Source organism: Halyomorpha halys, unplaced genomic scaffold, assembly GCF_000696795.3.
Source record: "Halyomorpha halys isolate HHAL.00 unplaced genomic scaffold, Hhal_1.1 Scaffold696.1, whole genome shotgun sequence".
NCBI classification, from domain to species: Eukaryota; Metazoa; Arthropoda; class Insecta; order Hemiptera; family Pentatomidae; genus Halyomorpha; species Halyomorpha halys.
The window spans coordinates 343,262-356,506 of NW_027109229.1; the positions used below are offsets into that span (position 1 = coordinate 343,262).

Below are 13,245 nucleotides of genomic sequence, written 5' to 3' on the forward strand. Positions count from 1 at the left end.
TGAAGAGATTCTTAAACCATCAAGTAAGTTAACACCTATGATGCGAAAACTCATTATATCCCAATACCAAGAATGAAGGATCTATATTTGTGATTATGTGGTTCACTTTTCCTTAAATAAAATTCACAGAGAAAAAGTCAATTAAATAGCTGTTTACAAAGTGCAATAAGGTTGAACCAATTTCAATGATCAATGTGGTCGACCTATGAAAATCTGGTTGCTTGTTGTTAAGTTAGTCTGTAGATTTTAAAAACTTACATGGACAGTTCACCTCATCTTCATTATTTGGACAATTTCTAATACCGTTACAATCTTGTCCAGAGGGAATACAAGTTTGTGAAATGTGGCAAACATATTCATTTTCAATGCATGCATCTATAAATTAGAAATAAAAATAAAAATTAAAAGAAAAAAGAAAATAATAAAAAGTAATTCTAGTAAGTAGAGAAGCTCCATTTCATTCAGACATTTTTTTATTCATACATATGAGTTTTCTACTGTGAAAGTATAAAACAGTCTATATTCCATAATGAGATTACGGGTCTAAGGATTATGTATCAGAGTAGCTGGTATAAAATGTTGTGGGTTCAATTCCCACCTAGGATACTTAGTATTTATTTTGTGGTGGTCCCAAGAAATAAATCTTGGCTTTCACACTCTGGGGCTGTGTAAGATTTCAATAGAAATATTGAGCAAAAAAAAATTAAATGAAACAAGGATGATTAAATAGCATCAGAAATCCTATCTTCGGAAGTGACTCACTTTTGGCTGATATGTTGGTAGTATGATTAAAATATGTTTAAAAAGTTCATATATTTTCTGTCTATTGAGTAAAAAAAAATTAAATAGATAGATTTTTTTTTAGGAGTATTAAGATAAATAGCATATAGTAAATAAGTTTCACAAAGAAATCCTCTGAAAATAGAGGTAAACAAAGTGTACCTCTGAAAATGCTAAAGGTGAATTCACTATCATCAATTGTGTATGAACCAAGTCTTTTCTTGTTGGTTATTTCATCACGAATCAGGTTCTCTATTTCATTAGCATCAGAGAAATCAGCCGAGTTGAGATCCACAGTCACTCTCACAAAAAATGAGTTAGGAGTTTTCCTGAAAAAAATTAATATTCATAAAATTAAATGAGCAAGGATATTGTATTTCTATAAAAAAAAAATCCTGTTATAAAATAATAAAGATTTCTAAATGTTTAAATATTAGACTCTATTAATGTGTTCATTAGAGTTAAAACTGAAAAATAAAACAGTTGCAGGCCTACCTTCTACGCCATAACCCCTGATGAAGACCTGAAATTCAGGTCGAAACGTCGGCATAAAATAAATAAATATGGTTTTGTTTATTTATGTTGTTCTTTGCTGACCGCACCCCCCGACAAACTTCTCAAATGAAAAATAAAACATTTTCAGAAACCAATTTTAGTTCCTTATACTTTCATTTATGTAATAAATAAATGTAATAAAATTGCAAAGAATTGATGTATGTGTTTAAAACAGCAATAAGAGAAATAAAATATGCATGTCCTATAATAGATTGCAATAAGAAGAACATAAAAATAAATCCTGTATTTCTAAAGACAATTAATTTGTCAACTCTTTTTAATGGTGAAGGGTCCATGATATAATTCTAGCCAAATATTACCATTTACTATGACTGCCTCATTTCATTCATTCATCCATTCTCACTCTCTCTCCTTCTGCCCTGTCTATACTTGCTTATCTAACTTTTCTACCAACCTTCTTACATTGGGAAAACTAAGAACGAATGAATAAGCAGTATTGGACCCCTTCTGAGAAATATAAATAACCAACAAAATTAATAAATTGAATACTGGTTATGTATAGCAATAAATTAGAATAAACAATAGGACTTGTTTAATTTTACCACTGCCTGCCCATAAACATGAGGTTTGGTGTGATCATGTTACCACTGCCTGCCCATAAACATGAGGTTTAGTGTTATTATGTAACAAAATAGATCCTTTCTCATTAACCAATGCAGGTAGTTTTTTGATACATTATGTCAATATCATTGCAGTGCGATATGGATGTGATGGTCTCATCTCTGAGTGAAGAGGAGAAATGAATTAGTACTGCCATTGACCAACACACAGATTCTTTGGATGCAAACTTGGTTTGGCCATATGTCAGATCTTTTGTTGATTCTTAACTACTGACCTGACCGACATCTGTTGTCATATTCAATCTACTTTTTATCACAAGTGATTATCCTTTCGAGAAAAGACTCGTTTTTTTGCCTAGTAAGCAATGAAAAGCAAGTCTCATAATGCTTCAGCTACTGCCGCTCATTAAGTTCATAAGATACCCATAGATTTATCTTCTTTACTGGTCTACAATGGTCCGTTTGTTATAACACACTTCCCTGAACTTTTTGGTAATGTTTCTTGTGGTTTAGGTTGTCGAGTATCCAAGTTTAAACTCATAAAAAAGAATATATATATTCGAAAATTGCCTGTTTTCATGGTCATATTTGATAGCATTCTAAACAATGAGCAATCAATTGGAATGATAGTAAATGTTATCAATAAAGAGAGAATTAATAATGGTTCATTAAAATCAGTAAACGATAGTCCACTAATTCCACTTTGAATTTTTAAAATAATTAAAATGGACACTTCATATGAAATAACCTAAATTTGTGGAGCTTCTTGAAATCAACAGAAAGGTACTTCTTCTTCTTTTACTGGCACAACAGGCGCAAGAAGCTGCCCTTGGCCTGCTCAAAGGCAGCTAACCATCTTTCTCTATCTTCTGGAAGGGTAACTGGGATCCTAAGTTGTTGCAGATCCCGCCTCACAGCATCCCTCCATCGAGCCTTCAGCCTACCACGTTGTTGCACACCATCCGGAACGTAACTGTACAGTTTATGTGCCACTCTTTCCTCACTCATCCTCATTACATGGCCAAGCCATTTAAGCCTCTGCACCCTTATGTACGCAGAGATGTTACATTCCTTATAGAGCCCAAAGAGTTCACCATTTATCCTTCTTTGCCAATTACCATTATCGCATACGGGCCCTAAGATTTCCAGGCGGCTCACCCTCTGGTCCAGAGGCTTCTTACCCAACAGCATAATCTTGGTTTTTTCTCATTAATATGCAGGCCCATCCTTTTCACTTCGACATCCATTGCTTCGAAAGGAGTCCTAATGCTCTGCAGGGATATACTGATGATGATGACGATGTCATCTGCATAGGCCAGAACTTGGGTCATTTTTGTGAATATTGTTCCTTCCTGACTTATTCCTGCTCTATTTATGATTGCTTGTATTGCGATATTAAACAGGAGAGGGGCTATTGAGTCACCCTGTCTTAGGCCACATTCCACTTCAAAAGATTCTGATAATCCAGAGGATTTTACTTGGCAGGTTGTGCTCACCATTGTGCATTTTACTAATCGGGTGAGTTTACTAGGAAGCCCCAATTTACACTTAGCCACTATGAGCTCACTCCTTACGATTGTATCGTAGGCAGCCCAAAAGTCAATGAATAGCATCCAAGTTGTCTGCCGATGTTCCTTCCTCTTCTCAGAGATTTGCCTCAGGGGGAAGATTTGATTAATAGTAGACCTATTGGGCTGGAACCCACCTTGATAATCACCCAGTTTCTGTTTGACATACTGAAAGAGCCTATTATACAAGTAAATAGAAAAAAATTTATATGCAGTGTTAAGCAAACTAATCCCTTGATAGTTGCTGCATATCTTTGAATCCCCCCTCTTCTTGTATATAGGGACTACTACCGCCTCATTCCACTCCTTGGGTATTGTTTCCGCTTCCCATATCTGAGCTATCATGTCCTGTAGCTCCCTGGCGACTTTGTGATGCCCTGCTTTAAACAATTCTGATGGGAGTCCATCATTACCAGGTGATTTATTTTTTTTAAGTTTAGACATAATGTCTTTGATGTCCTCTACATTGGGTGGAATGGCTTCCAAGTCTTCATCATTAATACCCACTGGTGATTGTACACAATCTTCCAGACAATTCTCCGCTTCTCTCGGGTTCAATAGGCTCTTGAAATATTGTCGCCACCTTTCTTGCACTTCTCCTTCAAGCATAAGTATGTTGCCATGATCGTCTTAGATTAGGTTGGCTCTCCTAATCGGTCTACACTTAATGGCATTCACCATTTTGTAGAACTTGTGAGACTCATTTCTACTTCTTGAGTTTTCAATTCCCTTAATTTGTTTCAACAGAAAGGTACTGACTGGTACTGGTATTTGGGGGGGGGGGAACAAGTCCGGCAAGTGGGCCAAGTGGTCCTTTTTGCCCACCCTTGACGGCTACCTAGGTTGCCACCGCGTACTGATCAAGGTGGGTGTGTCAAGATTCATTCTTCGGGACTACCGAAAAATGAACGTTTAACTGCCCCAGGTGGGAATCAAACCCACAACGTTCCGAACCGAGTGCACTGGGACCTGCACGGCCATCACATACCTCAACAGAAAGGAAAATTGAGTATGTAAATAAGCTGTATGGTTCTGTCAACAATGCTGTGTTATTGTGTTAAAACAATATATAAATCCATTCTCTTGGTATTATCAAAAATCTTAGCTATTGAGAGTGAGGTAATGCATTAGGAACTGAGAAAAACATGTGGTAATCAATTTTGTATTTGCTGTTTATACATTTGTCCTTCTTATCTTTTTCATAAAATCTCCATTCTTCACCTACATCAATAGAAAAGGAAATAAAAAACATTACCAATTAAAATTTTTGAAGTAAAACAGTTATGTATTTTATTGATATACAAAAATATTGTAATGCCCTCTCCACATGAGGTGAGAGGGAATGGAAAAGAGGGAGACTCGTGATGACTACCTTCCATGAGCCATGCATTTTAAGTGATTTGTCCTACGCTAACCAATAAGGACAAAAGTTGCTTCTTTAAGATGTTAATTGTTATTATATGCTTTGTTTTTAGAATATAATTTTCTTTATTTTTATTTAACAAAGAAAGTTTGGTAATGAAATGTAATTTACATTAAGTTTTTAAATAATAATTTAATTTAATATTTTCTGGATATTATGTTAGGTTTTTAATGTATAGTTAAAAATATATTGAATTTTTTTTCATTTCTAAAATACTATTCTCTTCGCTTTGTTGTGGCTCCCTAAATTTTTTTTAATTCATACTTCAATGATTGATAATACATATCTTGATAAACAGATAATAATTGCTAATAATTATAAATAATAATTTTACTGAGGATCAAGAGACACCCAAGAGAAAGTGTGAATACCAAAGATTTTTAAAGTTTTTTTAGTTAAAAAAATTTGTTAATTAATATTATGCCAAATAAGTTAAGTTAAATATAAAAAAAAATGTTATCCATAAAAAAATAAATACTAACTCTATACTTATCACTTCTGCTTTCTGGTTTCCTGTTGTGTCAATATAAAGACCCTCAATATCGGATTGTAAACTTTTTGAGAAAATTTGAAATTTTTCACTTCCTGGTGATTCAAATTGAGTGTCATATGGTTCTTCGACAAGTAAAGTTATTCGATAACGACCTGTAATTATAAAATTATCATTAATTACACATCACATTTCTCAGTGGTTTTGTTTCTTTTAAAAAAATATATTAAAATATTAATACTATACTCTGTAACATTACTAAACTATATAATGTTTGTTTTGGCTTTGATGATAATGATCGCAGTACCTATGATAAACCTAACAAATTTAAAATAGTTTTTTATTGCTTAACTGCTTTCTCTATGTCTTTTTTAGATAAAAAAGCTAATTATTATGAGTTTATAAAATATTTTAAAAGAAAAATATTAAAATATGAACAAAATAGACCATTGTATATTATTATTTATAATAATAAATATAGTTCTGGCAAAAACAAGGTTAAATTTTTACTTACTTGGTTTTGGGAACTCTTTTTTTTTTTTTATTTATATCGGTAAGTTAAAGTCAATTTTCGTGCTAATGTTACTAACCATTTGAATAAAAAAGAAATTTTTAAGAAAAAGTTTTCTGTTAGCAAACCTTTTGTTAAATATTTCGTATATCACCACTGGTAATAATAATAAGAAATTAGAAATATACTATAAGTAAATAAGTTAATAGTAAATTTATATTATATTGTATGGGAGAAATGATCCAACAGACCTATCGTATTGTAGGTTAAAATATCAAAGAAGATTTAAGCAAATATCAAAGCAGTTATTCATCTTTCACAATAAGTTCCATTTTAATATTTTTAATTTTCCATTAAAACATTTTTTTTTTTAAAGCAAAATAACTAGTTTTTTTTTTCTTTTAAGCCACATGCTTGTGTGGGGATGAAGTCATAATTAAAATGGGGTTGAAGGTAGCCTCTTTTTCTGCATTCTGATAATGCATTTTAAGAGGTGCTGTGGAAATTTGATTATTAGGGAAGGGGTAGTCTGTATTTTGTGTCTGCCTGTTGGTGATAGGGGTTACCAGGTATGTTGATTCAAATAATTTATATATTTGTACTCATTCGAGTCTGAGTCTGTTTGTGTGTGTCTGCCACCTTTTTGGCTGTCCTGTTGGTGTCAGTGTCCTAAATAGTGGATTCGTACCATACTGAAGGCTGCCAAAACATTTGATATGTCTCCTCAATACAAATTCTGTCATCGTCGGTAGTTCGAATGTCGTATGTCTCACTATATGTTTCAGTATATTGATCTGAAACTGTTGGCCGTTGAAGGTGCAATGTTGGTCAGCTTGGGTGCTCCGTAGAGCTGGGCTAACCTCAGCACACTTTTGTAGATCATTAATTTGAGGCAGAGAGAAAGATTAGGAGAATTTAGCAGGTGATTAAGCCTGTAAGACTTAGTCCTGACCTGCTTGATCTTCTTATTGCAGTGGCGAGATAGTGTCAGGTGTCTGTCAAGGGTGACACACAGATATATGCTGCCTGCTGGTCTATTCTCATTCCCTGCCACCTTATAGGCTTTAGGGAAAGGACGCTTGTTCTTCTGGAAGGAGAAAATAATACAGTTGGTCTTCTTGGGATTAACTGTAATATTCAGCCCTTCCAGTTTCTTGTTTACTTCTGTACAAGCCTTCTCTACCTGTTGTAGAGCTGTTTCTGCATTCATAGAAAAACTGTAGATGGGTATAACGTCGGCATAAGCAGCTACAGTAGCCTTGTCGTACTTGGAAGTAACAAAAGTATTGGAGATAGTACAGACCCCTGGGGAACTCCATAGGTGAGTGGGACTTTGCCACTCAAACCTTTAATGAACGGTGCTGCAGGGATAATCTAAATAGAGTGTCTAGCTGTTCTGGGAATTTGTTGTTTCGTGGTGTACTACATAGCAAACTATGGGACACTGAATCAAACGCTTTAGTGCAGTCTATTGAGATCATCACTGTAGCCTCGTTCTTCATTGTCTTCTTGCTTATTTCCGCCTGTAGTTTTGCCTGGAAGAGGCCAGTTTTTTAACATTTTTTTTTACCTCCTAAAAAAAAATAATAACAAACAAATTATAATATATACAAGAGAAATATATGTACATATGCCGGTGAATAAAGTATCTTCTTTTGCCACTATGGCATTGTAAGATATATTGCCGGGTCCACTGAAGGCAGTGTCGTCGTGATGGCATATATTTGCCTGAAGTAACAAGTTTTTAAAAAGTTTGTTAGATATAAGTTTCAGCAGGAGATTTATTGTAATGGGATGTATTAAAAATATTTCAATAAAAAAAAGTTAATATCCTTCTATGAGTTTGACTGCAATGTAAATAGATAGTGTTGATTATCTAAACATTCAATTATCAAAACAAAATAAAAATAAAATCAGGTTGTTCAAATTTAATTTTTTTCTCGATGTTAATATCCTTCCCATGATTTGTACAACAATATAAAGACAATAGAGCATTTATTGTGTGAACTGAATGTTAAAAAAAAAAACATACCTATACAGTTTATTATGAAACTTTTATTCCACCAAAACAAAAATGAATATAATATTTATTTTTTAATAATAAAACTTGACTGTTTGGTCTCTGGATTTAAATTATTATCAGTCAGTAAAAAAACATCTGATCTATCAGTTTCTAAAATCAATACATGAAAAATAATAATACAAAGAATATACAAGAACAAAAAGTAACAGAGACATCATCGGTTTCAAACCAGCCATACTTACTTATTGTGGATTTTGTGTCTGGTAGTTGAAATATTGGTATTTCGCCAGAACCCTCATCAGGTTCACCAGATCCAAGACCACTGTCCTCATCGTCAGGAATTGGAATGCTCGTAATAATTTCATCAGGACTACGCGTTTCCCTAGAACTTTACATAAATTTTTTTCAGCATCCAATAACATAAATAAAGAAATATAAAAATACATAATTACTTTTAAAAATCAATCAAGCACAGAGGAAGCAGTCATCATATATAATTAATATTAGTTAAAATAGTAAACTTTTTTTCCCAGAATAAACCAGAAATTTAATTACTAGATAATGGCAAATAGAACAATTAGAAAACAAAACAAAAGAATAATAATTTGTAGTATTATATTTTGTGCTAAAATCGGATAGAGAAACTTTCATCTAAACTATACCACCCATTTATAAGATAAAATAGATTCTATAAGAAATCAATAAAATATTATCAATGTATATAAAATTCAAATTGTGTCATGCAATGGGCTCATGCGAATCAGTATAAGAATTTTGTTTTTCCTACAAAAAAGAAAATAGAAGCAAAGTTTAAAGATCAATCTAAAAAAAAGCAATACAAGTTCCATAGAACAGGAGCTCAAAAACTTCAACTGAAACCTTTTAGTATCCCAAAAGTGATGAATTTATAGTTTAATTTTGAGGAAAAAATTGTTTAAAATAAATATTAGACAAGATTTTCCAGAGTTGAAAAGAGTATTATATGCCAATAAAATGTGTGTGTTGTCAGTGAATAATGACCTATAAAACATATTTCAACCCCAAATTACAACCCTAAAAAAATGGTAACCAAACTGGAGAATTAAAATAAATTCCATCAAATCACCCTTATCTATAGAACTATGACTTCCTACAATATTCTTAAATAATTATCCCTACTGAACAGATCTGGTACCTAGGACTACATCATAGATATAAAGATAACAAGCTACTTGTTGATTCCGATTATTTCAACACTCACTAAACAAATGGTCCAAACTGCCAATTAATTACAAAAGACACGTTAATGTGACTATAATAAGGCCAATTTGGACTTTTGGAGTTGGGTTTTGGAGCTTCACTGAGCCATTGAATACCTCTTACCTGGATACATCTAATCCAAAATCCTTTGTAAAATCTTCAATGCTCCTTATAATTTTTCATAAATAAAATTATCCATACTGACCTGAATGATAACATTTTATTCTAACAGAATGAAAATAATAACAAATAACATTTCTATAATAGAAACATTGGATGCTGATACCACCAATCCTTTTGAGGACACCTGATACCAACAACTTTTGAGTGAGGTACGCTCAAACTCAAAACTACTAGATCATTGTAAAAATTCCAAAAATCTTCACACTGATCTACTCTTCCGACGTTCACCCGTCCGTTCTGTGTTGCTTAACATCTTAGGGATCTCGTTAATAATTTCTATAATCTTTCTGATTCAACACAATGCTATTGTATACAAATTATATTTACAGGGCGCTCAATTCAGCGTTATGTAGTTTTAAATTCTCCAGTTAACACATCCTTTGTAAGAGCCCACGTTTCGCCTCTGTAAAGAACACTAGCAAGGATAAAGTTTTGTAATTTTTTTCCCTGCAGAAGTGCAACGCGGCCAAAGAGGGCATATTGCACGCCGTCCCTCCTCTCCTCAAAGCAGGCCAGATGCCTTTGCCAATTTGGATATCGTATACACGTCAACCGTCTCACAAAGTTTAAGGTTTAAGAAACAATCCTTCCCAAAGGTAAGGAATCGTATCCTTGCTAATGCATCACAACTACAAACGATGTGGTAAGCAGTCTCATCATCCTTTCCTACAGATTGGTGACTCTGTCAGTCCCATTTCATTGAAATGCTTATTCAACTGACTGTGTCCTGTACATAGACTTGTCATTCATCTTAGAGAGCTCCTATCCATATTGAGAAATTTGTTACTTCTTTTTGGGCAGGAGACCTTTAAGAACATTTTTGACTGCTCTTGTCTTGTGGTGTTCCTCCAAAATAACCCAGCTTTACCCTCAGGAGTCGCTTTGATGTGCAATATTGTTGCTAATATTCTATATCGATATTACAACAATAGAAAATATCGAAATAAATATGTATGTATCATAATAAAATATCGATATTCCTATTTTTAATTTTCTATACAATTTTCTACTCTTAGTAAACAAAAAGCGATATCTCGATAATGTAATATCGGAATATTTTTGTTAATATTCATTCCTATTTTTAATTTTCTATACAATTTTCTACTCTTAGTAAACAAAAAGCGATATCTCGATAATGTAATATCGGAATATTTTTGTTAATATTCCATATCTATATTGCAACAATAGGAAATATCGAAATAAATATGTATTTATCAAAACAAAATGTCGATATTCTGTATTTAAATGAATGAAAGGAGAAATATCGATATCGATATTATCAAAAATGTGAAATACCGAAATGAATATGAAATTTTTAAAATGAAATATCGAAATACCTTCTTTTAGGTTTTCATAAAATGTTTTTTTTTTCTTTTTTATAAAATATCTGTATTTCTATTAAACAAAATATCTAAATATGGTTTCTAATCTACGATATCGATATTAATAACAATGTCGAATATTGAAAGGGATATGAATTTATCAAAATAGAATATCGAAATACTATTTCTACTTTTTTCATAATTTTTTTTAGTTGTGAATTACTCATATTTCTATAAAATAATGTCTTACTGTCGTTAATGAATTTTCATATGGATATTATTAACAGTGCCACATATCGAAATCATTTGTTAGCCTTTTTAAACAAAATAGCCATATTTCGATTAAATAATATCGGGATATTGTTGATAATCTTTCATATCGATATTATCAAATATTTTTAATATCGATATAACATCGGAATCAATGTTTGCCATTTTGGTACGAATATTTCCTCCTGAATATATGATTATAGATATATTATATTGGAGTGTATATTATCAGTGTTTCTTTTATTTATTTATACTTTTAAGGTGCGACCTATTTTTTTTTATATACTATATTTTATTTTTATATTATATATTTTTATATTATCGAAGGAGAATATCGATATTCCGATATTATCGGTTACTTGATATCGATATCAAAATATCGGATATCGGAGACAAAATATCGATATCGATATCCCATCCCTAATTCGCACCAGGAGGACCTACAGAACGGATGCATTGGACAAGGTGCAGCCCAATCAGTAAGGCACTAAACCTAGTGCTGGACTGCACCACAGTAAAAAATTGAATAAAAGAATAAAAAAAAAGGGAAAAAGAATTGGTGATCTTTTGGAGCAGTGGCATGCGCAAACCCCAGCGCACTACCCCACTATTCCTGCACCCCGTATGCCAGAAATGGCAAGGGAGGGGGATTAAAAAAAAATGTATAAAGGGACTTAGATCGAAGTCCGCTCGCTCATTTTTTTTTTAAATAATCTTTACAATTCCCTTTCTGTACAGGAGCAAGCTAAGAAGTTTCGAAATTGAAAAAAAAACAACAGATTCACGCCTTTAACCTCGCTTTTATTACCTCATTAATTAAATTTCTTCGAGTTACCATAGAACCTTATTAGTTAAATCGTGGTAAATTTCAATAATTTTTTTTTAAAATCTGAAAGTGGAAGCAATTTTCAAATAATTAACATGTTTTTTATTCTTAGCTCGGAGCTCCTAAAAGAACAAGACCTGTTAACATCTTTCTTAGTCCGGTCTTGAAACCCTCTATAATACTATCGTATCTTAAATTTACCTAATTATATCGATATTTATTTTAATTCTATTTTCTTATTTATTGATAAACATTGCAATCTGCCACAAATTTGGACATTAATAGTGATAAATAATCACAATCATACCAAAAAAAAAAAAAAATTATATAAAGAAATAAAATCTTTATATGAATATAAACAGAAAAATAAATAAAATGAACATAATCAAACTATGTACATGAAGTAATAGGAGAAAATAAAATAAGTAAACTTTTGAACTAATATAACAATAAAAAATTTAAGATAATAAAATAAAAGCACTAATCACATTTACAAAATTATTTATACTCCCGACTTTCGAGCACATTCTAATGTGCCCCCCCCCCTCCTCCACGCATGAGGGGTAGAGCAGGGCTCTTTAAGATCCGAGCACTGCCTTCTCACTAGTAATGAGCCAATGGAGGCAGAGTAAGAATGCTAAAGCCATATCGATATTTACCTAATCATATAAGATGTGGTATATTATATGAAATTTCACAATTTTAAATATTACTGAATGTTTGAAATATTACTATAACTAACCTGGAAGCTGTAGCTGGTGGTGTTATCAAAGGTGTCGATTCTGTAGTGGGTTCGGGCGTTGTCTCATCACTACTACCTCCAAGATTGAACCAATCGAACTGTCTCTTTACCCTGTTCAGTATCCTCGTGTAGAGACCTTCCTCAACTTGTTTTGGTGGTACTTCTTCAAAAATTAGGTCATTATCCACCTACAAACAGAATGAACATGGCTTTTTTAGTAAACAAAATGATGGCAACGTTTCAGTTTATTCTAAAGGAATGGCAAATGATTTTTATTTTACTCAAAAAAATCTCATAATTCTCGTAGTAAAGGACCGTGCGCTTCGGTTAGACGATCGGATAGACCAGATAAATCAGGCAGTGAGCAAGAGTGGAAAGAGAATTGGTTCCCATAGTGAAGGACAGTGCGATTCGGTTAGACGATCGGATAGACTAGATAAATCGGGCAGTGAGCAAAAGTGGAAAGAGAACTCGTTACTATATCAACAGACATCATAGCTCATTACAGGGGTCGCTCCGATGGGGGGGGGGGGGGGTTGATACCAATAATATTCAATCATGTAATTTATTTTTAGGATCCAATTATAAATGGCAATTTTTCATTTAAAATTACCGATTTTAGTAACATTACATTGAGCAGGAATTTGAAATTTGAGTATACCATAATAGGTTGGTGAAAGATAATTTTTCTTGAATTTCATTGAATTTTAAACATTCCTTAACATCCGGAGA

At 32.7% G+C, this 13,245-nt stretch overlaps 1 protein-coding gene across 13 annotated transcripts in view; it reads right to left on the bottom strand.

Moving 5' to 3' along the window:
- trol (terribly reduced optic lobes) overlaps window positions 1-13,245 on the bottom strand; it is a gene marked incomplete at its 3' end in the record, with an annotated part of 722,946 nt that overhangs the window by 342,155 nt on the left and 367,546 nt on the right. For all 13 annotated transcript variants that reach the window (XM_067047431.1, XM_067047427.1, XM_067047425.1 and 10 more), the window contains 5 exon segments: window positions 259-375; window positions 943-1,109; window positions 5,390-5,552; window positions 8,174-8,319; window positions 12,514-12,702. In XM_067047431.1, the coding sequence (XP_066903532.1) occupies window positions 259-375; window positions 943-1,109; window positions 5,390-5,552; window positions 8,174-8,319; window positions 12,514-12,702 (782 nt within the window).